Source organism: Vigna unguiculata, chromosome 3 (genome assembly GCF_037176805.1).
Source record: "Vigna unguiculata cultivar grain cowpea cultivar isolate G323 ecotype 2 chromosome 3, ASM3717680v1, whole genome shotgun sequence".
Taxonomy (NCBI): domain Eukaryota; kingdom Viridiplantae; phylum Streptophyta; class Magnoliopsida; order Fabales; family Fabaceae; genus Vigna; species Vigna unguiculata.
In genome coordinates this window covers 47,687,332-47,713,036 of record NC_140794.1, presented here as the reverse complement: position 1 = coordinate 47,713,036, position 25,705 = coordinate 47,687,332, and the positions used below count along the sequence as shown (strand labels likewise).

Sequence of the window (25,705 nt, the reverse complement as noted above, 5' to 3'; positions counted from 1 at the left end):
TCACAGCACCATGCAATGCAGCCAGCAGAGTTTGACAACTTCCTTTTCTTCAACCACTTTCTATTCTTCTTGTAGCTTGAAGTGATATTGAAATAAACAACAATGGCCACTTCCATGAGCTTTTTCTTGCTTCTTTCTTCGCTAGCCTTTGCTCCCATGTGTTTGTGTAACTACTACCAAGAGGGTAAACTCTACCCTCAGTTTTATGACTATTCATGTCCACAAGCTCAGAATATCGTCAAGTCCATCCTTGCCACCTATGTTCAACAGCAACCCCGATTGGCAGCTTCTATTCTCAGGCTTCATTTCCATGATTGCTTTGTCAAGGTCTTTCCCTTCTATTTTTCTGACAAGATTACTATTAGGAAGTATATATTGATCTTGTTAACACTGCATAATTAACTTAGTTATATATCACAAAAAACTTCGCATCATTAGCATTTATCGGTATCATATAATTATATGATGCTAGTTCTTAATCCTAATGGGTATAAATATAGTTAAATTATTATGTTATGGTGTTATAAGTCTCATTAAACATATACACATGTTGTGTTGATGTTATATGTATATGTTCAGATGCTTTTTCAAATTCTTAATGCCAAGGTGATGTTGCAGGGTTGTGATGCTTCATTGCTGCTAGATAGCAGCGAAAGCATCATCAGCGAGAAGGGATCAAATCCAAACCGTAATTCAGCCAGAGGATTTGAAGTCATTGATGCAATTAAAGCTGCCTTAGAGAGAGAATGTCCTTCTACAGTTTCTTGTGCTGACATCTTGACTCTAGCTGCAAGAGATTCAGTTGTTCTTGTAAGTACTTCACTACCCTCTCTCATGGTGATTTGGTTTCAGAAAAATACATGCACTGATTTCATGTTTTCTTTACATTTTAGAAAGTGAAATCAGGAAATAAAGATAAAAACATTTTCTGATATTCTAACCTCATTTTCCCACTTTTATCAATCCTGATTCACTATCCCTTTCATACTTGTACAGAGTGGTGGACCAAGCTGGGAAGTACCTTTAGGCAGAAGGGACTCTAGAGATGCAAGCATAAGTGGCTCCAACAACAACATTCCAGCCCCAAACAACACATTTCAGACCATCCTAACAAAATTCCAGCTTCATGGACTTGACCTAGTTGATCTAGTTGCTCTATCTGGTATGTTCCTTAAACTGAAACTTGCATGAATTTTGATGGCAATAGTGAGATAAGACTTTATGGTTGATGTTCTGTTATCCCCATGTCAGCATGCACCAACCTGAGTCAAATCTATCTGATATACTTCCTTTTTTCTAAACAAGTTTTATGCAATTGCTATAGGGGGCCATACTATAGGAAATGCCAGATGCACCACCTTCAGGCAAAGACTCTATAGCCAAATCAGTGGCAATGGCAAACCAGATTCCACTCTTGACCAATACTATGCTGCTGCATTGCGCAATAGGTGTCCAAGATCTGGGGGTGACCAAAACCTGTTCTTCCTAGACTATGCCACCCCATATAAATTTGACAACACCTACTTCAAGAACCTTTTGGCTTACAAGGGTCTCTTGAGTTCTGACCAAATCCTTCTCACAGACCAAGAATCTGCTGAACTAGTGAAGTCCTATGCAGAAAGTAATGACATTTTCTTTGAACAGTTCGCCAAGTCCATGATCAAGATGGGAAACATATCTCCTCTGACAAATTCAAGGGGAGAGATCAGAGAGAACTGCCGGAAGATCAACGCTTGAAGAAGCAATATCATTGCCGCATACTATCAAACATATTGTAGTCATTAATATGTGACAACATTTAATTTATGTTCGTTTTGTTTTGTGGTCAGGAAAATAAAAGTCGAATTCATCATGACCCCTTTGCACTGTGTTTCCTTCCACTGGGGTTTAGTTTAGGCTTTTTGTATCACTTTTGTGTGTCACGAAATTTGTGTATTCCAATTTATTTATAAAGAAGGTATTATTTTTCGAGAAATGATAGGTTGACACCCATATTTGACCACTTTTTTTACTACTTTCATAGGTTATAAGTTAATTTATTTTGGGTTACAAGTTAATTTTAAGGTGATAAAAAAGTGGTCAAATGTGGGTGTCAACCTATCATTTTTCTTATTTTTCGGTACTGGCTGTTTGAGGAGAGAAATCACAATGCTACATTGTAATCAAATTCAAATTTTAGTTATGCATACTTTCATAAATTTTTAATTAAATTTTTACATATTTTTAAAACTTGAAATTGTTTTTTGTTGAGTTTAAATTTTTATTAGTTATTAAAATGTGACACTGTTAACTTTCATTAGTTAATTAAAATTTCATTTTCAATGTCTGTATTCTATTCATGGAATAAGTTCTCACGGATGACGTTCAAAAAAAAAAGGTTTTTTCAATGTAATTAGTAAAATGGAAGGATATTAACCACCTTTGTTTATTAATTTAATTAATTATTGGCATTTTTTCTTATATTTAAATGATGATATTTTACAATGAAATGAGATATTTTTGCGATATATGAATTTCCATCCACAAAGCTTATAGCCTTAACTCATTATATAAGTCAACATGTTTAATTTTTAAAGGTAATATATATATATATATATATATATATATATATATATATATATATATATATATATACACTTTTTAATATTATAATGTATTAAGGTTTTATATATATAAAATCTTAATACATTAAAATATTAAAAAGTATATTATTTAATATTTAGTCAAACAAGCCAATTTATTAGGCCTAAAATATTTTCTAAGTTACTCAAAGCCTTCACCAAGAAGATTCCATAGAATGGCAATGATGTTGTTAAAATTGGTAACAGAGGCAGGTATGACTATTACTCATATTGGCACAACAAAATGTAGTAATCTTCACATGAACAAAACGATCTACTTAAATCACATTTTACCTGGACTGCTATCACCAAGAATTTTATAAATGTTTCCGAGTTTCCCAAAGACAACAATGTGTATTTTTAATTCTATCCGAACCATTGTCTTATTAAAAGCCATGATACCCTTAAGGAAAAGTTAAAGTCCTTCCAAAAGATTCTATTGTGTTTACCTAAAGCTTTTTCTTCTACACTCTTATAATTTTTTATTATGTAGCCTTAATATTAAAAAAAAAATACTTTCTATGTTTTCGTGAAAGACTTTTCTTTCTTTAATGGTGACAACAATGGTGTGTAGCAAATATAACTTCAGAGTATTGGTTGAACTCTTACTAACAATTAAGAATGTATTTGTGTAGAGGTAAGTGGTTGGAAGGGTTAATGCTGTTTTTCAATATTCTTTTTCTATTTTGTTATTCGAAAGTCTTTTAAGATAACTTAAATTTTAAAAAAACACTTGGGTATTACTTTTTTAATGAGCCGAAGTTGTCTAAGAAAATATTATATTTTGAATAATACAATTTGTAGTAACAAGAATGAAGAATTTGAAAAGTCTTATTGAGAAGAGCACTTGTATTATTATGGTAGGTTTTTTCATTAATTTTAAATTAGGTAATCTATAGCCCATCCATGGAAACATATGAAAGAAAAAACTAGTATGGATCATATATCCATTACTTGTTTATACATTTCCAAATTACATGTTTTAGAATGTTATTGTGATTATAAAATTTGAATTCATAATACTTCTAATATTAAATAATATTAAATGTATAATGATTTGATTCACAAAGTTGTAATGAATGATGAGTTTTTGAGGAAAATGTCATATAAAATTAACATGTTCAATATATATCAATTGATTTAACCAAAATTTGGTTAAGTTATGAATGGAATCATTAAAGAAGATGATTGTAATGATATTTTTACAACGAATAAGGTGAGTCATATTATTGTTACACAAAATACGAATAAGCTACATGTAGGTATGTTGTAATCTATTTGTATATGGTGTTTGTTTGCTATGTTCCATGACTTACTTGAATGAATTTAAATGGTTGACTTTTATTTAAGTTTGTCATTGTTATATCAAGATTATACACATCAAACAAACAAGATGTATATGTTGTTAGGATTGAGAAAGACTTAAGTACAAAGCATTCTATGGACTCTAAGCATAGTAAACAAAGTGTGACAACTACAAAAGAATATGTAATGCAAAATATACATGTAGAAAATAAAAAAAGTCTAAGAATAGAAATGTAACATCTAATGAAATTATTTAGTGTAACATATATGTTCATTCTAATAAGTGTTATGGCTTGAGATCAAAATATTAACGTTGTTTGTGGGAACAAAATAGAGGTTCCAAACACAAACTCCTATTCCCTAAGAGAATTAAAATTCTCATTTCCTTAACTCTTAATTAGGGAAATGAAAAATTGATTCCAAATATAAAGTTTTGTTCCCCTTATATCTTAATGGGGGTTGATTCAATATGTTTAATAGTCTTATATCATGTAGGAGTATATATAGAGGACAATTTAAATACACATTTTGCCTTCAACCCTCTGAGAGGTCTTCTATTAATGAAGTTTTGAACTCCAAAGCACACAATAGATACGGTAAGTGACTCTAATAATGTTTTTTCAATAGGCTTAAGTCAATTATATGTTGCATTTATTTAAGATTGTAGGTTTAATACCCAGAGTGCTAGTTAGGGATGACAATACAAGTCGTCCCGACCAGCTTTGCCTTGTCCTACATTTGGCCCACGCGGATTGGGCATAAGAAATACATGTAATTTCTTTGTCCTATCCTACATAACATTTGGACTTCGGGTTTGTCGGTCGGCTCGCGGTCTGCATAAGAATTTTAATAACTTTATTTTTATTTAATTAAATTAGTAGCAATAATAATATCTATAAACTCTTTTCTTAAAATAAGAAATATTCATTACTTTATAATTTATAATTTTTAAGTATAAACTTCTTGAAAATATAAATGACTCTAAACGGGAATAAAACAAGGAAAGGATGAGAATGAGGTCTAAGTGTTGGCTACTTGTGCAACATATATAAGTGGGCTAATATACTTAATCTATTATGTATTTTTTATTTTCAGGCCTACATACCCGTCTACATACATTGTCATCCCTAGTGTTATCATTCTTATAGCATCTATGTCATTAAATCTGAATGAGAAAAGAACTTTATTTTGATCCTTAAAAGATTTTTTACTAAGTGTATTTTCGTCTTTGTCCATGGGAAATCATGGAGTGCAGGAAGAAGAAAGAAGGGGCAATCACGGAAATGAAACCGCCCCGGCCCAATCCAGCCCAAATTCGACGGTTGTTATTCGATCACTTTCCATTTCAGTGTGAACGGAAGGGGCAAATTCGTAAAACAGATAAGCGTCGTCTTCGTGTAGGGTTTAGGCGGAAAACACAGACCCTGTCACCACTCTCATCTCATCATACTCACCAACACCATTACACACCAACAGCTTCTTCCATTCCCCCATCCAATTCAATGCGATGTTGAGAAACAAAACTTGCCACTAACTTCCTCAACAACCATTAACAATGAGGTTCTATTCTCGCTTCAAACACTTATCCCATCTCCTTCAAACCCTAACTCCACATCAAAACCCTCCCCTCGCTTCTGCACGGATCTCGATCTTACCCAACGCGCAATCCCTACTACGACCCTCTCACGCGCGTGGCTATTGCACCGCGTCGCAGTCGCACACTTCGGAGAAGGTGGCGGCCATCGTAGACGAGGTGATGGGACTGACATTACTGGAAGTTATGGACCTGGTGGAGGTGATGCGCGAAAAGCGCGGTGTCAACGAGCTTCCAATCATGATGTTGATGGTGCCGGGAATGGGGGTGCGGGGCGTGCCGAGAGGTGCGCCCAAGGGCGGCGGTGGCAGCGAGGGAGGAGAGGTGAAGGTGGCGGAGAAGACGGCGTTTGATTTGAAGCTTGAGGGTTTCGATGCGGCGGGGAAGATCAAGGTGATTAAGGAGGTGAGGACCTTCACGAGTTTGGGGTTGAAGGAAGCTAAGGATTTGGTGGAGAAGGTGCCTGCGGTGTTGAAGAAAGGGGTCACGAAAGAAGAGGCTGAGAGTATCATTGCCAAGATGAAGGCGGTTGGCGCAAAGGTTTCCATGGAATAATGAGGTATGAAGTGTTGCTGATTAGCTTTGTTCTTGTAGGATCCTGTGTTTTGTTTAGGGTGGCTGGAGAGTGTGCTTCCATGCTTTTACTTGTTGCTCGCACGGTTTTCATAGTTTTGGAAGTTTCCATAACTATATTGGCACCATAATTCAGGCCCCATCACCCGCTTTTACGGTGATTTTGGTCATTTCCCGACGTAGGTAGTAAGTTAGTTCTCATAGTAGAGATTGGTTAGTATGGTCATTAGTTAATAGTTCAATAAGCTCTAAATAGAGCATGTATCACTATTATTTTTATTATTTCAATAGAACTCTTCTCATGCCTTTTAGGCACTCTGGATTTTTGGCCTCAGCAAGCTGGGTCTCGCGTGTGGCTAATGCAGTTCAAAATCTTTTTGTCCACCATCTTGTTAGTTGTGTTTCATGACGTTTTGTTCTGGGGATGGTGGGTTGCTAGAAATTCCGTTGTTTAATAAGGAATTAGAAAGTTTTCGGCTTGTAAAATTAGAGAAGACTAGGTGTATCTTTGCTTGTGCTTTCCAAGCTGATGGCGGGCGGGTTTTTGAAAATGAGAAGCTACATGAAATAGTTTTACTTGGATTTGGGAATTTGGCGTGATGGCATTTGAAACTGTCGTTAAACCAGGCAGGCGTAATACCTGATTATGAGGCTTATCTAGAGAACTTGTTTACATTAACTGAGTTATCTGCCTGGCTATTTGTCACCTACGTTGATATCACACGCTCGTTAGCTCAAGTGGGATATCAACGTTTAGTTGAACAGTTAGAGCATGATAACATACTGCCGAGGTGTGTTTGTTCCATGTCATGTAACATTATTCCTCGAAATGTGAACTTGGGAATATGACATTCCTGTGTTCTTCATAAGCTTTAAAGATATTCTTTTGGGCTTATTGATTCAATTCTCATTGAAGTGTCATTGTCATATTTGACTTCATTTTCCATGTCATGATTACGGATTGGGATGTTGTTTATAGCCCAGCCGTAAGATCTGGTATCTCTCATTTCCACTCCCACTTCTATCTTTTTACTATCATTTAAATTTAAAAAATGGTATTTCCATAAATATTAAATTCTAACCAGACATGTATTTTAATTGATCCAAGAATAGCATTCTGGGGAATGTAATTATATACCTCAAAGCAAACATCCTGAGTAGATATAAATAATTTGAAAGTATCTCAAGTAGCCTTTTTTTATGGTTGAAATTTGATTTAGTGAGTTATCCACATGGCTATTTGTAGGGATCAAAGAAAAAGAAATTTTGTCAGCAGTGATCCTAACAACAACCAAAGTTTGAAGCTCCTAGGTTCAATGAGATGACTTATCCCTCCTTTAGCCAGATTGCTGTACGTAAGCAAATGCTAACCATTGTCTGTTTTCTCATACACTCTTTCTAATGTTAAAAGGATTCTTACAAATGCTGTGGATTTTATATTAAAGATAAGAGTAAGTGTTGGAAGGTTGAACTTCTATGAAATTATCAATAGACAACTAATTTGCCTAGCGCAATGAATTATATATGTTAAACTACGACAATATAAAGTGGGATGTAAGTTGAATCAGTATGTATGTCCTGAAATGGGGAACAGTGTTATACTGTGTATAATTTGGTTTAAACGCTACCATAAGAGATTTTTGTCAATCTCAATTTCTAATTAGTACTTATTATTTGGCCTTGCCTAGGAAAAGACAAGATGACGTACAAAAACATGGGGTAGAGTATTTTTTGCTTCGATCAAGTGTCGCAGCTTATTCCTCACATTCAAGTTATCGGCAGGTGATGGAAGTCAATTAATGCGTTGTTACAAAGCGAAACTGCTATCCCTTGTATTTGAAAACTTTGCTGAGCACACTATGCTCCCACCTCACTGCCTTTTTTTTTATTGATTTCTCCTTTACATAAGGCACATTTTACCTTGAATTTTTTATCATTTCTTAACCAATGTTGTAGAATTGGTTTATGACAATGGAATCATTTTTGAACCAACATATACATGCTTCTTGATGTTGAAGTTCTCGATCCAATTGATTTTCAACTGAACTACCATAATGGTTTGTGGTATTGACTTCATTTTTTCTCTCCTTATGAAGTTTTGATACATCCCTTCCACCTGTTTGCTCTTACACAATGTGCATATGCTGTGCACCTCATTTCTGTTAAATCGATACTTCAATAAACTGTATGGTCATTTTCGTGTATGTAACTTAATGACTGTTGAGCAAAGTGATTTGTGTTTGAATACCTTTCTATTTTAACAATTTGAAAGAATTGGATGGACCTAAAACAACTAGAAACAGTACCTGAATGTGGAACCAACGTTTGAGGAAAGGCCAATTCTGTTGTATGGCCAAGCCTACATTTTGAATATCTTCCACAACGAACCGAACACTCAATCAATCATTACTCATATTTTTTGTTGGTTCAATTTAGTATCCAAATTATTTAAAATGATTTAAGTTTGTCATCTTTGTTAAGTTGGAATTAACACTGTGTCTGAATATGATGTGTGTCAAGTCGTGAAATTTTTTATTTATTTTGTTTTAAAAAGTTATAATGTGTCAGGTTACGTGGCAGGTTTGTCGTGTCACATGACAATAGTAAAACTTGTTTTTAATTTAGTTTTCTATTTTAAATTTTTTGTTCAATTTAGTACTTCTATTTTTTAAAATGATTCAATTTTGCTCTTTTCAATTTGAGATCAAATTAGTAACTAAACTTAATTAGAATTTATTTATACATGTTACAATAATTTTTTTAATATATACATCAAATCATTTCATTTAAATACTCAAATTATTTTAATTTTTATATATTTAACTTTATAATTTTTTACACTTAAAATGTTTTATACGTGTAAAAAATAAAATAATTTGAATATTTAGGTATAGTGATTTGATGTATAAATTCAAAATAATAATTTTAATATGTATATATAAGTTATAATTAAACTTATTTACTAATTTGGTTCCAAGTTGAAAGGATAAAATTTGATCGTTTTAAATCATTTGGATACTAGATTAGATTGAATGAAATTTTATAACAAAGGACTAAATTTAAAATAAGTTTTAATAGTGTCACGTGTCATGATAGTAACCTGTTATGTGGCATGACAGTAACCTGACACGTGACAGGTTATAAATCTTTAGAAAAGAAAATAAAAGTTAAAAAGTTTTACGACTTGACACACAGAATACGAAGGCAACTCCAATTTAACGAAATTGAATCAACAAAAAATATAGATACCAAATTGAACTAAATCAACAAATTAAGGAACTAAATCGGTAATTATATCCATTTTTAATAATCCATTCGTTCAATTCCTGTTAGTTTGCTTCAAATGGAAGTCTAATTTATTTTAGTTGTAATTTTAAGGCAAACTCATTTTCATTACTTAAAATCACGTTTCTTGATAGTTATATTTGTCTGGAATCACGTTCCCCATAATGGTTGAATATCTAAAATATGTATGAGAATGAGACATAATTTTACGGATAAAAAAAAATCTGATGCTTCGTATTTTATCTTGATAGATCTATTTTAAAATAGGTATTCGAGATGTGAATCATTTGATTTTCATCCAATGCTCGACCCAAATGATCGAGTCTGTACCCATCGATTGAGCATGCTTCATCTAAAAAATGTACCCATCGATTTCCACAGCCATAGATTTTTAGATCTTTGGTATTTGAGTGACATGGTATGATCATATTATGGAGGGAAAAACATAATTTAATATAGATTGATGATCTAGCACGATTGATTCTAAGATAAACATATTTAAGAATATTGAAATTCCAACTATAAGAAAGAAGAGAGGATGAGACTTTAATGGATATTAATTAAGACTATTATAATATATAAACTTAAATACTAATATTTATTTATGTGGAGCTTGTTTGGATAACTTCTTTTCATAATAATTCATAAGAATGAAAATTAAATAAACTCTTCCAAAAATCAAAATTTAGTTTATGAAATTAGTTAACAATCATCTTTTGGAGAAGTTAATATGTGAGAAAATTACGAAATAGTTTAGAAATAGACTAATTTAAGAAAAATATTTCACTTTTTTTTTTTCTAATTAAACGTAGGAAGACAAATGATTTATTATTATAATATACAAAGAAGATTCTATTTTATCTTTAATTATATTTTAAAATAATAAAAATAAATATCCAAATGGCAGGAGTAAATAGAAACACAACACAACAAATCACTTATTTTTATATATATATATATATATATATATATATATATATATATATATATATATATATATATATATATATATATTCACATCTCAGTATACTGTGCCTCTTTCTCATTATTGATAATATAAGAAAAATATGGCAATTAATATTAAGAAATAACTAGAAAATAAGGAAACTAGTTTTGGAGGATGTTTTTCAATATGATGAAGTATTTTTATACTTTAAACAATTTTAATTAGATTGTTATTTAACATGATTATATTTTATTGTTTAACAAAATTAAAATAGTATTTTTTTTTTACGTGGAATGTATTATCATTATTGAGGATTAATACTTAGTGTTATCTTTCACGATGACATATTTAATTGAGGTGCATTTTTGTCTTGATCATTGTTGTTACTATTATTGTGAATTATCGATGTCATTTAAATCATTACATTGATACGGTTTGTATTAGGGTGTGTTACGTGTACGGTACATATGACTAATTAACGTTAATTTTTAAATTTAGGAAAAATCCGAGCTCAAGAAAGACAAAGATGAAGAAATTTCCCTAATTGCAAGATTTCTCCTAAATTGAAGAATTAACGTTAATTAGCCATATGTACACATAACACACCCTAATATAACGTGCTACCTGTACAATGCTCCGTTAATGGTTTAAACGGCGTTATAGAAAATGACCAAATAAAACACCAATTGTGAAAATAAGGACCATTTTAAACGTTTTATGAAAATGAACACCATTTTAAACATTACGTCAAAATGAGGATTATCCACAATACACACTACGAAAATGAGAACCAAATGTATTTAAGCCAAAAATAAAAAAATAAAAAATAAAAAAGGTAGAATGAAAAACTTGAGGGGAAATGAGAAAGTAGACACAATATTATTCATTAACGTAATAGACAAAATCAAACCACACTGCTGTTTCATTCATACTATCTCCATTTCGAATTCAGTGTTGAAATCAATTCAACTCTGAATCTGAACCTTCGCATATTATATCATATAATGTCAGGGGAAGCGTCTAAGCGCCACCAATGGCAATGGGAGAACGCCACTGCCGGCGCCGCTGCTGGATTCGCCACCGTCGCCGTTATGCATCCCCTTGATGTTGTTCGAACTAGGTTCCAAGGTTTTCTCTCTTCTCGTATAACTGAACATTTCTGATCTTTCGTGCCTTCCATTCTAAGACGCTTTGTTTGATTCTGCAGTTAACGATGGTCGAGTCGCGCATCTTCCCAGTTACAAGAACACTGCCCACGCCATTTACACCATTGCTCGCTACGAGGTTTGTCATTTCTTAATCCACCAGCGTCTATGTTTTTTATAACTAATGGTTCAATTACCGACGTTCTTCTTTAATTGTCAATCAAAGATTCAATTTTCGCTGTTCAATGAACATGTATTTTGATCACTATATACACAAGGAGATTGCCCTAAGTAATTTGTTTGAGCTCATAGCTTTTGCTACCATATCATGGTTCGTGAAGTATGCCACTTGTTATGATTTTCGTATGTCCTTGTTCATTAAGAAAGAAAACTATCCTGGTAGAATGATTGTCGAACCTTCTAGGCATAGAGTTGTTAGAATGTATTGAATTACGTGACGTCTTTACTCCCTTCCTAGTAAGTTCAGCAGATGTTCAGACTAATAAATCTGACAAGACGAGTACTTGTAACTCACTCCTTTGAACACTTTCTCTTTTATTGATAAAATTTTATTGGAAATTGAAAAATTATCATTAAAAAAGATGTGAGATCCTTATGATTTTGAAATTTCCAATCATTTTAATTAATAAAAGACTGTGTTGCAAGTATTTTCATATGCAAATGTGATAAACTCAGCACTATGGTTTCTGGTCGTCGGTGATGAGTGATGAGAAGCTTGACAAGGTTATTCCAATTGTATTCTTAATACTTTTATAAAAAATCTTTAAATGCCATATAAATTGCAACAGAGGGAGTACGCGGTAAGGTTGTTTGTTGCCCACTTCTGGTCCAACAGGCAAGGGTGGTTGTGGGGGTGGGGGAATCATGAGTCAATGTTTTTGGTTAATGGATGGTTGCTTTTGTCATTAGACGTTATCTTTCACCTTGATATTATCACTGTTGCACTCGCCGTTAAGACCAATAGTAAGGCTCATTGTCCTTCCATCCACATATTATTCATTGGTTTGGTATGGGAAAATTGCTACAAGCAAGAAACTTTTTGCTTTAAGTACTGTGTATGTAATACTATGAATGTGTTACTTATATCCCATGCTGCATCTTGCAGGGATTAAGAGGCTTATATGCTGGCTTTCTTCCTGGGGTTCTTGGGTCTACAATTTCGTGGGGTTTATATTTCTTTTTGTAAGTACTAATTCCATCGGCGATAATTTGATTGAAGTCAAATTTTATGTTTTATCTTATCATTTTTATGTCTGACATCTAGGAGAGAATGATATTATAAAGGATGACTGGCTCTTGGGTGTCTCAGTCCTGTTGTTTGTGCAACAAATATGCATTCTCTCGAGTTAAATTTTAACTTTTTTAAACAAGTTTGAAAATCACTCTCGTACTCACCCACCAAATCAGTATGTCAATCTCTTGGTTACAGTTAATAGTAGTTTCATTAACACCAAACAACTTCTGTAAATTTACTTTCTATGTGCTGCCAAAGGATTATCCTCCCTGTCTTAATTTTTTTACCTGCCGGAATTGAGTGATTAACTATTACCATTAAGTGGTTCTGGTTCATCTGCTTGCTTTCCTAGAAGATCGAAGTCAATGTACCTAACCTTTTTTCATATTGCAGCTATGACAAAGCCAAACAAAGATATGCAAGGAACCGGGAGGGTAAGTTGAGCCCAGGTCTTCATCTTGCCTCAGCTGCTGAAGCAGGAGGTTTGGTAAGTGAGAAAAATCCCAATGTTATGAATAGAAAGTCACATATATAATTCTAGGTGAATGTGTTGTACAACACTGCTTGAATTTTGCTGCCCCTAAGATTTGCTTTGTAAATTTTGTCACTATGGGCTGTATGAGAGATGAAATGTGATACATTGAAGAAATTTGACATATCCAAACCGAGTGATTCACTTTATAGGGAAAAGGGAGATGATATGGCCATTGATTTGAAAATCAACAATTGAGGTTGTGATAAAATACATGTAAATATAATAAAATATGAAATCATCTAAATCTATTCCTTTTATTTTCTTTCTTGTTGATGGATGTTACTTTTATCCATGTTGAAGATCTCACATGGACTGAAGATATAACCAAATTATAATATATATATTATATATATGTGTTTGTGTACAAACCTTATTTTTGGTTTTGTGAAGTTAATTTAGGCCTAAAACCCACGCTTTCTAAGACTCTCTAAAGTGTTCCCGTCAATTTAGATTCATTTTGGAGGAATAAAAACCACAATGAAGTACTTTAGGTAAAGTAAACTGTATTTTATCAATTTGCTAATGAAAATTACTGTTTGATCTTTTTGTGACGATGGAACTAATGTGCTTAAGTTTTCAAATTTATTATCCATCGTGATCTTGCTTAGCTTTCATATTTGTATGATTAGGATTCCATAGCCGGCCAAACATTTTGTGGGACATCTTTGTGTGGGATGGGATCACAACTGAATCTTGTTATTTTTGTTTCCATTGCCTTTGGTCAGGTTTCCTTGTGCACAAATCCTGTCTGGCTAGTAAAAACGAGATTGCAGCTTCAAACTCCACTTCATCAGACACGTCCATACTCTGGGATTTATGGTCAGCTCTCCATCTTAAATTAACTTTATTTTTTTTTTTAATTTTTAACCTTGGGATTTTAATTTTTACAGCATTCATATTATTTGTGCTTTGACTGTAGATGTTAGCCATAATTACATAGCTTAATTATTATCTTTTACATAAGACTATTCTTAAGCTTAGCACCTTACTCTAAATTGTTTTTGAAATTAGTATCTACAAGTTGAATTTGAGTACAAGTATTTAACAGAGAGCATCTATCTCTGCCACCCAAAAATATTTCTATTATGTGTATTCAGTGATTCATTAGTAACTAGTATTAAGCATATTCTTTCATCCTATTTATTTTTTTGCATTGTCTTGGACGATGTTTATTAAGGTTGAGAGAGAGAGAATGAAAAGGAGATTTAGATTCCATGTAAAATGAATTGGTGATCCAAGAGTAACTGACTGTAGTCAATCTATTATATTTAGCTAACTAATCTGTAACAAACCTAACTGAATACAATCAAGTATATGGAGCTCTAACTAACCTATAATAAATCTAAAATTAGAGTTAGTTAGGAAGAAATAAGAGACCATCATACTGCTAAAGTGACAGTTATGCCCATACTACTGCTGTACAGAGAAAAGAAAACTATATTTTTGCCAACTTACTATAATTATGTTGGTTCTGAGGCTAGTTAAAGAAATAGTTTTCAACCTTAATTTAAATATATTATGTAGATGATTTCATTTGTTTTGAGAAAGGAAAAGAATGATCAAGATGTAAGAGTTAGGTGCATAAGTTGACTTTATTTTTTTCTTTTTTTATTTGTGGACAAGGATAGTTATGTTTCACTCAACTACCTAAAATATTATAGTCACTGCGCAATATTGTTTATTATAGTTATGTTCTTCATCATATAAATTGCTAACCAGTCATGAAAATTTTTATCTGTAAAAATTAAATATCAGATGCATTTAAAATCATAATGAGGGAGGAAGGATTTAGTGGACTTTACAGAGGGATTGTCCCTGGTCTATTTCTGGTATGTTGCTGGTTCTTTGTTATTTTACCTATCAATCTTAGAACTTAAAATTTTAACAAATTAAGTATAATGCCTGGGTTGTGCTTACGTAAAGGTAAACAATCTTATTCACCCTAAAAAAAGTCTAGGTCTTTGTTTTCCAAACTATATTCAACATTGTGCCGTTTGCCACTAGCCACTTGCACACTTTTATCTGCCAAACCCCAAAGACTATCAGAAACTTCATTATTGATCCTTCCTTTTAATAACTGTGAGTACGTTTGGCATGTGACGGTCTCATGATCACTATATATGTTAGCATGTTTTGTCTATTGTGGTTATATTCATCAATATATGATTTACTAACTAGTTGTGAAATTGTATTTTAAAATGCAATATCAGATGCATTTAGGACCATACTGAGGGAAGAAGGATTTAGTGCATTTTACAAAGGGATTGTTCCCAGTCTGTTTCTGGTATGGTGCTGGCTCTTGTTTTCTTTACTGTCAATCTTGGCACTTCAAATTTTAAGTTGTAAATTAAATATGAACACCACACCTTTCCAACTGGCCACGATGAACTCTGAATCTCCAATTAACATTATTGTGAAATACCAACTTGACAAGGACACCAAATATGACGTGAGACTATGTCTAATGACCGTAATATAGGACATGGGGGGCAATGCTTTCACATACCTGTGCATATCACAAAGGGTCCTAGATCCTTCAATTAAATTGCTATTAAGTTACTAAGGATGTGTTTATTGTGTGATTGCTACATGATCATTAACTTTTCAGCGAAATGATCTGCTGTACCATCTCCAGCATTCACACATATTCTATGCGAGGACACGATTAAAAATTTGTCCACGAAATTCCTGTTGTCCTTCTACCTTTTTTCCCTTGCTGTGTAGCAGTCTGGTGGGAATTATTCAAGTTGAAATCATGAGTGAAATTATAATTCTTTTTTTACCTGTAGCTTCTGGAAACTTAAGGTATGTAATCTTGAGAGTGGATGCTATTTTTCTAAAGTTTGTTGAACTTTGGAGCTATGAAGAGATTAGTGGGTTGAGGATTTGACAAGGCAATATTGACAATATTCTTTAGGGACCAAAAGTACAATTAAAATATAAGGTTACAAAACTCACTTCCTGAATTTTTTTGCCCAATGACATTTAATATATGCTTGTTATGTTTAAATATAGTGCCAGTGCCAATGTATTTTAGTGATCATGGTAGGTGATCATCACATGACAAACATTCCTGGGGTTACTTAGTGGCAGTAGGACGAAGGGATCTGTTGTGATATTTCTGACAGTTTAAAAGTTTAAGGTGAGAAGTTGCATTTGCCCCAAATTTCAGGTTGAGTATACATTTTATTCTCAAACTTTATATTAAAATTCTCCTAAATTTGGTGTAATTTAGTATACACCACAACCTTCCTTTTCAGAATACCATATCATCATGAAATTTTGAGAAACTTTTATTTTGGGAATCATTATCCAAAATATGTACAGCTTAGAAACATTTAACTAAATGGCTTTTGAATACGAGGAAATTCTTGTTCTAACCATATGTTGACCATTCCACTAAATTATTTTTGAGATTGAAATTTTTTTCTTAAAATTAATAAATTTGGAAATTTTCACTTCATTACCAGCGATTACATGGTAAATAGAAAGTACCTAGCAGAAAATTTGGCTGGAATAGTGTTAAGCTTAAAAGTAAAGGAGGAATCTGCTTGTCATTAAATCTAATTCATTGGGTGGATTGCATCTTTATTTAAATTTATTAACTCTTTCCTTATGAGGATATTAGTAATAACAAGGTTCCCTGCATTTGTATCTGAAAACTAATTGTATTAAACCTTTAGCTTATGATAATTTTTTGCTTAAGCTTTTTAGTTTTATATTCACTAAAGCCATTATTAGGTTGATACTTTACTCTAGGGTGTGGAAAGCCAGTTTTAAAATTTCGATGCCTATTTCAACTATATCAAGTATTGACAAAAGTCCTAAATCATACTTATCAGCTTTTCATTATGTCTCAACAGGTTTCTCATGGTGCTATTCAGTTCACAGCATATGAAGAACTACGTAAAGTTATTGTTGATTTTAAGAGTAAGAGAAGTACAGTACATAATCAAAACCCAGATAAATTGCTGGTAAGTTAGAGGACCTTGGATCCATTTAACTCTCGAGCTCACATGCATTGGACTTTTTACATTTTTCAAATGATTATTTTGATGAATGACCTTTCTAATCACATGCATTGCTCTCTAAGTCATTCTTCTATAATCATAGCTGGTAGTTTGGTAGAGAAAAATGATGCGTGTCATGAATCACGACTCTAATAGTTCCTGCACGTCAGTAGGGGATGCCTATAAGACTTGATTGATTGTATACTTATTTGGTTTTACTGTATTTTAGCTGATGTTAGATACCTCAGCTTTTATTCACCATTTTGAAATGGCTGTGTAATATTCGGGGACATTTAATTGCGAGAAATTTAGCTTTATGCATATCCTACATTTTATTTGTTTCAAGTTTATAGCTTTATAAGATATGTCTGAGTCGCGTACTTTAACTTACTGTTATCTAATGTTTACAAATGATTGCCATTGATTGTGTTATAAACAATTAAACATTTTCTTATCCAGCGCTTACAGTTGTAATGTTTTCACATTGTATTATTTTTCCCAGAATTCTGTTGATTATGCTGTTCTGGGAGCAACATCAAAACTTGCTGCGATACTGCTAACCTATCCATTTCAGGTACAACTGTCTGTCCCATGTTTTGAATTTATATCTTATATAGTCCTTGAAATTGATATATCAGTAATTGATGAAGTTGCTTTCACTCCCTTTCTTTCAGGTTATGCGTGCCCGATTGCAGGTACTGAAATGTCCTTTCAGAGATACATTGCATGTTCCATTCTATTAACTGCATCACTACATCTTCTGAGTTGTTCTGAAATTCCTGTCCCTGCAGCAACGGCCTAGTGGTGATGGTGTTCCAAGATATATGGACACTTGGCATGTTGTGAAAGAAACTGCACGGTACATAACTACACATTAAAACTCACCCAGATTTAGTTTACATCTCTCTATTGACAACTATGCACGGGAGAAACTTGATAATTTCAAATTGAACTATGTTTCTTGCCATTATTATTTTGGAATGTTCTTGCAGATTTGAAGGTATCCGAGGTTATTACAGAGGAATTACCGCAAACCTGTTGAAGAATGCTCCTGCTTCTTCAATAACATTTATTGTGTATGAAAATGTTCTAAAATTGCTTAAACCGACTATAAGGAATGATTGAGAGTATTTCATTTTCCTTCATGTTTTTTTTCCTCTCCTTGGCCTTTATTATGGTTACCGAAAAAAAGATTGATAAGAAAAACAGAACCAAAAATTATTTACATAAAAAAAATTAATAAATGGATATTTATAGCTTTTACTTTTTAATTCTTTGATAACTGCTTAAAATTAATAATAATAATAAACTTAAGTATAACTTAAGTTAATTATATATATATATATATATATATATATATATATATATATATATATATATATATATATATATTTTAAATAAAAGACCCCATGATGTGTAAAACTAAATTATAATAATAAAAATAAATAAATTCTATGTATATTTTATATATTTAAATTTAAATAATTAATCTATTTAACACGTGTTAGCTTTTACTTTATTTTTCTATTTTTTATAATCTACTGTACGAAAGAAAAAGGAGTCAGAAAACAACAGACAAATAAAAGAGCGAAACGCGCAAAAGCTGTTTAAAACGACAGCTTCCAATCTTGGTCGTTGTGGGCTTCATTCATCACAAATCCCAATCCCAAATAATGAGACGGTGGCGGCGCCGTAGACAATGAGAGCAGCACATTGCGATTTCACCCAGAAGCTCCTTCCTTTCAACACCGCCCTCACCAAATTTCCCCTTCAACGCACACAACCCTTCTTTCTCCAGCCCCATCGCATGGCGGATCCCTCGCGAGCCGCCAATACGCCCGCGCCGCACCCAATCCAACCCAAACCCCACGCCCTCACCGATGATAACAATCCCAATCCGCCGAAGGAGATTCCGCCGCCACCGGAGAAGCCGGAGCCCGGCGATTGTTGCGGCAGCGGCTGCGTCCGATGCGTTTGGGATATATATTATGAGGAACTCGAACAATATAATAATCTCTACAAACAGAACGATCCGAGCCCCAAACCTTCTTCATAGTCTTCAGCGTCGCCTGGGTTAGTGTTATTCATTCGTTGTATCCTCAGTTTCGTGAAAACTTGATTATTTTTCTGTCCCCTCTTCTAAGAAGAGGAACCAAGTATTTTTATCTTGTATGTCGAATTGTATTATAAGAAACTCTTTTTCTTTTTTTAAATATCAGGATTAAATTGCACTTCCCAAATATGCCGTCCTCAACATGTATTTTACTTTGAGGATAAGATGCATTGAATTGTATGGAATATCTGTGACAACATAAAGTGTGGTGTCTGGTTTAATCAATATGTACGTCCTGATGATGGTGTATAGGATTATTCTATGTATATTTTGATGAAAATTTTACTACAATGGTCTTTGGCAATCTCACTTTCTGGCTAGTATTTCTGCTTTGATGCTTACTTCTTCACTCTCAGCTCTTATCCTTTATTTATTGTAATTGAAAAGTTTGGTGAGCAAACCTCACTACTTTTTTATTGTTATTTCTCCATTACCTTAGCCACTTTTTGCCTTGAATTTTGTTCATCGTTTTTTAACATGTATTGTAGAATTGGTTTATGACAGTGGAATCAATTTTGAATCATATACATGTTACTTGCTGATCTAATTAGTTGTTCTACTACCATGGCCACGCAATCATTTGTAATGGACAACTAGAATTGAAGTTAAACACTTATTCCCCCAATGTTGCCTCCTGATTTTAGGCTTCTCATGACTGTTTTTTGCAGTTTTTTTTTTTTTTGTGGGATAGACATTATTTTCTCATTATTGTTTATCTCCTTCTATTTTATGGGGTTTTGATAGATTCTTACAAACTGCACCTCATTTCTGTTTAATCTCATCCTTTTCAGAATTGCTTAGGTAGACCGTCTCTGAAAACTGATTTGTTTTGCGAGGAGGGAAGCTAAGCAGCTAGAATGAGTTTCATAGTCTCTTACACGTAGTTGTTTTCTCTCCTCTCCTTTCGCAAACTATACAAAATTCGTTCTCTTTCATTCTTCTTTATCATTTGGATCTTTTTCTTCAAAGTCAAGTCACTCACCAAATAGGCCATAAATGTGGAACCAAATAAGAAGGGAAAATTCCAAATTGTGTGTTTGCAATCGATACTTGCTTTGATTTTGAGAATTCATTAGAAACCTTTTAGTTCTTGTTAATTTTGCTTTAAATTTGCATCCTGATAATATATCATATGAGGTGTTTGGTAATATGAAATCTATTTGGTAAAACATTTTGAGCAATAAAAAACTTTTGACACTGGATTTCTTTTATTTTTTTCTAAATTGTATAATTCATAATTATTTTGAATTAGCTAATAAATTTAAGATTTAGTGTTATTCGTATAACTCATAATTATTTTTAGTGTTCTTTCGGAAGGTAAGTGTAATTTCTGAAAATATAACCCATTGTAAGATTATTTTAGAAGGTCATTTATAACTTGGATAATTCAAAAGTAAATTGATATATTTTGATTGGATAATTTGTAAAGCAATTTTAGATCACCTAATTTGGAATTGGATTTATGACTTGAATTTGACAATTCTATTTTAACATTTTTGAATTGGTTAATTTGGAATTGTATAGTTTGGTATAGATTATGCAATTCAAACATTATATTTTATTCTTTCAAATGCTTATTCCAGAATGTATTTTTTGTTTTAAAAATATAATTTGTATTTGTTTGATAGAATTATAATGGACGATTAACTTTAGATAGAATTATAATGGACAAAGTGATGCTCTTGTGGTGAAACTTGTCGTGTGTCTTGCACAGACTCTGACATTAATGATAAGCTATCTCACTGAGGCAATCATCCTCAGACATCCAATTGAAGTATGAATGTAATATAGATTGATACCATTTCATGTATAAAACCACACATGCAATTAGATGTGTCCCTCTGTTAGATTGATTCATAATTAGGTGATTAACAAAATGTAACCATCTTTCATCTAACTAGTAGTAACTCCCCCGTCATAAGATAAATTTGTGGGAAGGAAAGGGGTGAATGATGATTTGCATGTACAATATTAGTGCAACACATTTAGACAAATGAAGATGTTTGTAAGTTCCTAGGCAAATGTACCTAGAAATCATGGATTTCCACTCAAATGGTTCGTCGATGATGTGATGTTCCTCATACAACTTTCACTTGACAACATTTAAGGTCAAACTATCAAGCTAGAACCTGATTTCTTTAAGCACAGATAATGCCCGACCTACCACATATTTGTTAGTACAAGAATGATCCTTAACATAAGTCGAACTAATATCCTTGAGAATGATGTTAGGAAAATGTTTATATATCCACACCTATTACAATATTGAGTATTGACCAATGTATATAAACTACATTTGCAACGTAGTATCAAACAAATCCAAACGATTAAAGTAGTGACCAGGATAAGTATGACATAACTTGCAAGCTGCCATGTCTGTGCAAATCTAACATTTGCAAGTTGCTCATATAAGTGGGTGAATACAGTTACTTCCTGTGAATATCCCTTCTACAACCTAAGGTATTGAAGATCATAAGGATCATCATACTCTACTTCAAGCAACTCTGCCTAAACACATATTGCCATAGTTGCAACCACACTAACACATGCAAAATTGTCCCACTATAAAAATGTGAAGACATAAACAAGAACCCTTTGTTTATCATCTCATAACTAGTATTTCTGCGTGTCAACAAACCAAAAATCTCTATTATAGCATCAATCCACTCATTTGGGACTTCAAATTTATTAATCTTTCGTGCATGAGACACCAATTTTAACTCCTCGATATCCTACAAAAATAACATTTAGTATGTTATTACAAGCAAACTTATTTCTTATCAATATCAACAATATGTTAATTCAAGAAATATCAACCAATCTAGAGTCTCTCTGACAGAAGTAGAAATGAAAGAGAAATGATACATTGACACCTAAATATAACCACTTTTGTTACCACCTGACGTGGCATCAACTATTTCATTTAATTTTTTTTTTATAACTGACAAATGAAATGACAATGGTGAAGCGTTTGGGGACGCACTCGCACGTGTAGCCAGTTCCCCACTCATCACACGCCACTGACCACTCATCACAGAACACTCACTGTTTTGATATTGGTCTTTCAAAACCAGTCTCCTCCTCCGCTACCCTTCCCGCACACACACCGCTGCTCCTCCTCTTCCTGAAACCGCCCCACAAGACCCTTCCCGCACACACACCCCTGCTCTACGTGTTCTTGAAACCGCGCCACAAAACCCTCCTCGCACACACACACACCTCTGCTCCACCATGAGAGAACCCCTTCTGTCGTGATTATTGAAACCTCAAAACCCCTCTTTGACAAACCCTAACCCAATTTCAATCTTCAAATTGTTCCCTCTATCCCGAATCCCTCTCCACCAACAATTCCCCGCACCTCTCTTCTTTCATTGCTCAATCCCCTAACCCGTCTCAGTTGTCATAAACCCGAAATCCCTTTTCCCCTCCCCCTGAACAACATTATCTCGTTGTTGAAATTTAACATGCGACCCAATCAAATGTAAGCTGTAACCCAGGACATAGTTTTTGGACAAATTTTATGTAACATATTGTAATAAATTAATTATCCAAGGGCCTTGGTGGACCCCAGTTTGTTCCCCCATAGGAAGACACACAATATTTGATTTGTTTTAATAAATGTGTAGTTGATAATTGACAACAAATATTGGTGGACCTTCTTCAGAACTAACGTGCAACCCAAACACAAGTAATATGTAACCCAGGACATAGTTTTTGGACAAATTACTTGTAAGGTATTTTAATAAATTTATTATCCCAGGACATTGATGGATCCCACTATGTTTTCCCTTTGAAGATAGACAATATTTAATTTATTCTAATAAATGCATAGGTTATAAGTGACAAAAAACATGGGTGGACCTTGTTGAAATTTAACATGCGACCCAATCAAATGTAAGCTGTAACCCAGGACATAGTTTTTGGACAAATTACTTGTAAGGTATTTTAATAAATTTATTATCCAAGGGCCTTGAACCCCAGTTTGTTCCCCCTAGGAAGACACACAATATTTCATTTGTTTTAATAAATGTGTAGTTGCATCAAATTAGTCCAAAAACTATGTCCTGGGTTACATATTAATTGTGTTTGGGTTGCACGTTAGTTCTAAAGAAGGTCCACCAATATTTGTTGTCAATTATCAACTACACATTTATTAAAACAAATGAAATATTGTGTGTCATCCTAGGGGGAACAAACTGGGGTCCACCAAGGCCCTTGGATAATAAATTTATTAAAATACCTTACAAGTAATTTGTCCAAAAACTATGTCATGGGTTACATATTACTTGTGTTTGGTTTGCACGTTAGTTCTGAAGAAGGTCCACCAATATTTGTTGTCAACTATCAACTACACATTTATTAAAACAAATGAAATATTGTGTGTCATCCTAGGGGGGAACAAACTAGGGTCCAACAAGGGCCTTGGATAATTAATTTATTACAATACGTTACATCAAATTTGTCCATAAACTATGTCTTGGGTTACAGCTTACATTTGATTGGGTCGCATGTTAAATTTCAACAACAAGATAGTGCTGTTCAGGGGGAGGGGAAAAGGGATTTCGGGTTTATGACAACTGAGACGGGTTGGGGGATTGAGCAATGAAAGAAGAGAGGTGCAGGGAACTGTTGGTGGAGAGGGATTCGGGATAGAGGGAACAATTTGAAGATTGAAATTGGGTTAGGGTTTGTCGAAGAGGGGTTTTGGGGTTTCAATAATCACAGCAGAAGGGGTTCTCTCATGGTGGAGCAGAGGTATGTGTGTGCGGGAAGGGTCTTGTGGGGCGGTTTCGGGAAGAGGAGGAGCAGTGGTGTGTGTGCGGGAAGGGTAGTGAAGGAGGAGACTGGTTTTGAAAGACCAATATCAAAACAGTGAGTGTTCTGTGATAAGTGGCCAGTGGCGTGTGGGGAAGTGGCTACACACGTGAGTGCGTCCCCAAACGCTTCACCACTGTCATTTCATTTGTCAGTTATAAAAAAAAAATTTAAATGAAATAGCTGATACCACGTCAGGTGGTAACAAAAGTAGTCATATTTGGATGTCAATGTATCATTTCTCGAAATGAAAAGGACACAAACCAATAATAACGTTGGTGGAGAATTACGATGACAATGACACAACTGGAGAAAAAGAAGAGTTATGACAAAACTTAATAATACTTACGATGGCTAATTGACAATGACACTTGCTTGAACTATAAAGGTGTATGACGAATGAAAATAGGGTGAAAAGTTTATAATAATTTGATGAACATTAGGAAGAAATTACGGGATAAAAGAAGTAAAACCTCTTATTGGTCATTGTGTATACCTAGTTCACCTTGTACAAATAATCTATAAGTCATCACCCAAACCAATGATGAAAAGAAAAAGAAAAATTAGAGGTCAAAATTATGCATGAAAAAAAAATGACTTTCATACTATCTATTTTAAGTGTTCTTTAGGAAAATCTATTTTTTTACTTTAATAAAATGTTTGTAATATTTTGTTAATTATTTTTTTCCTTTCTATTAGAAGTGAATCGTAAGAATATAAATAGGAAAATAGTAATCAATATTATTTTGATGTTGGATAACGATAAATCATTAAAAGATAGATACTTGATTAATTGATTAGTTTTAATCATGCTTAAAAATGTATTTATATTTATGTGAAAATTAGATAAAAGAATTTTACATAAGAAATTAAGCCAAACAAAATAGTTATAATCTAAGTTTAATGAATTAATTCTTAACTCAACCATGGTGCAAAGTTGATGTATTTTACAAAATAAAATATTATTTTTAATAAAAATAAAATTTAACATTATTTTATAATATATATTAATTCAACCACTCCTTTTTGCACCTCTAATGTCCATACTCAGATTTTTAGTGATGGTAGAAAAAACATAAAAACTCAATTTCTTTAATGCTGAACTTAAAAAGGGTGATATAATCATTGTTTTTATTTACTTTGAAAACATAAAATGTAACCGAAAAGATAGAACACTCAAATCCTTGTTATTTTTAACAAATTGTTATCGGATAAGTTTAAATCAATCTTATGATACAATTTCTCTATCAATCTAAAATATTTTAATTCGAGTTTTTTAGGAAAATATTTTTTGTTGACATTACATCACTACATAATAATCCACTCTAGAGATATTTTAGTCATTCAAAAAGGTTAATTTTAAAATATTAAAAATAAAAAATAGAAAAAAAAGAAAATCACTCAGAAATAACACTTAAAGTTATAAAAAAATTGTAAAAATTTAATAATAAAAAAATAATTTTGCCGAAACGTAAAAATATAATTTCTTTTGTCGCATAACAAATGAT

General features: G+C 33.0%; 4 protein-coding genes across 10 annotated transcripts; all 4 read left to right on the top strand.

Annotated features, from left to right (window-relative positions):
* Positions 1–1,975, top strand: LOC114177038 (peroxidase 72-like). Its single transcript, XM_028062266.2, has 4 exons — positions 1–327; positions 619–810; positions 997–1,162; positions 1,325–1,975. The coding sequence occupies exons 1-4, from the start codon at positions 103–105 to the stop codon at positions 1,735–1,737; spliced, it is 996 nt and encodes a 331-aa protein (XP_027918067.1). The 5' UTR covers positions 1–102; the 3' UTR covers positions 1,738–1,975.
* A 3,305-nt stretch (positions 1,976–5,280) lies between these two features.
* Positions 5,281–8,087, top strand: LOC114179581 (Ribosomal protein L12 family protein). 3 transcript variants are annotated; one of them, XR_003603487.2, is made up of 3 exons: positions 5,281–6,079; positions 7,340–7,444; positions 7,782–8,087. XR_003603487.2 is itself a non-coding variant. In XM_028065975.2 (2 exons), the coding sequence occupies exon 1, from the start codon at positions 5,482–5,484 to the stop codon at positions 6,073–6,075; it is 594 nt and encodes a 197-aa protein (XP_027921776.1). In that variant the 5' UTR covers positions 5,283–5,481; the 3' UTR covers positions 6,076–6,079; positions 7,782–8,087. The 3 variants fall into 3 exon arrangements, 1 of the variants encoding a protein (XP_027921776.1); XR_003603488.2 differs by having other exon boundaries at positions 7,340–7,448; XM_028065975.2 differs by lacking the exon at positions 7,340–7,444 and having other exon boundaries at positions 5,283–6,079.
* A 3,105-nt stretch (positions 8,088–11,192) lies between these two features.
* Positions 11,193–18,414, top strand: FOLT1 (folate transporter 1). 4 transcript variants are annotated; one of them, XM_028065246.2, is made up of 11 exons: positions 11,193–11,452; positions 11,532–11,608; positions 12,596–12,672; positions 13,118–13,211; positions 13,985–14,078; positions 15,015–15,088; positions 17,123–17,233; positions 17,772–17,843; positions 17,944–17,964; positions 18,061–18,128; positions 18,262–18,414. In XM_028065246.2, the coding sequence occupies exons 1-11, from the start codon at positions 11,329–11,331 to the stop codon at positions 18,392–18,394; spliced, it is 945 nt and encodes a 314-aa protein (XP_027921047.1). In that variant the 5' UTR covers positions 11,193–11,328; the 3' UTR covers positions 18,395–18,414. The 4 variants fall into 4 exon arrangements, with proteins under 4 accessions (XP_027921047.1, XP_027921046.1, XP_027921048.1 ...); XM_028065245.2 differs by lacking the exon at positions 15,015–15,088 and adding an exon at positions 15,470–15,543 and having other exon boundaries at positions 11,195–11,452; XM_085670724.1 differs by lacking the exon at positions 15,015–15,088 and adding an exon at positions 15,470–15,543 and having other exon boundaries at positions 11,205–11,444.
* A 462-nt stretch (positions 18,415–18,876) lies between these two features.
* Positions 18,877–20,479, top strand: LOC146887918 (oxidoreductase-like protein, amino-terminal protein). Of its 2 annotated transcripts, none has more exons than XM_085670628.1 (2): positions 18,877–19,342; positions 20,174–20,479. In XM_085670628.1, the coding sequence occupies exon 1, from the start codon at positions 18,969–18,971 to the stop codon at positions 19,323–19,325; it is 357 nt and encodes a 118-aa protein (XP_085526754.1). In that variant the 5' UTR covers positions 18,877–18,968; the 3' UTR covers positions 19,326–19,342; positions 20,174–20,479. The 2 variants fall into 2 exon arrangements, with proteins under 2 accessions (XP_085526754.1, XP_085526755.1); XM_085670629.1 differs by lacking the exon at positions 20,174–20,479 and adding an exon at positions 19,489–19,691.
* The last annotated feature ends 5,226 nt before the right edge of the window (positions 20,480–25,705 follow it).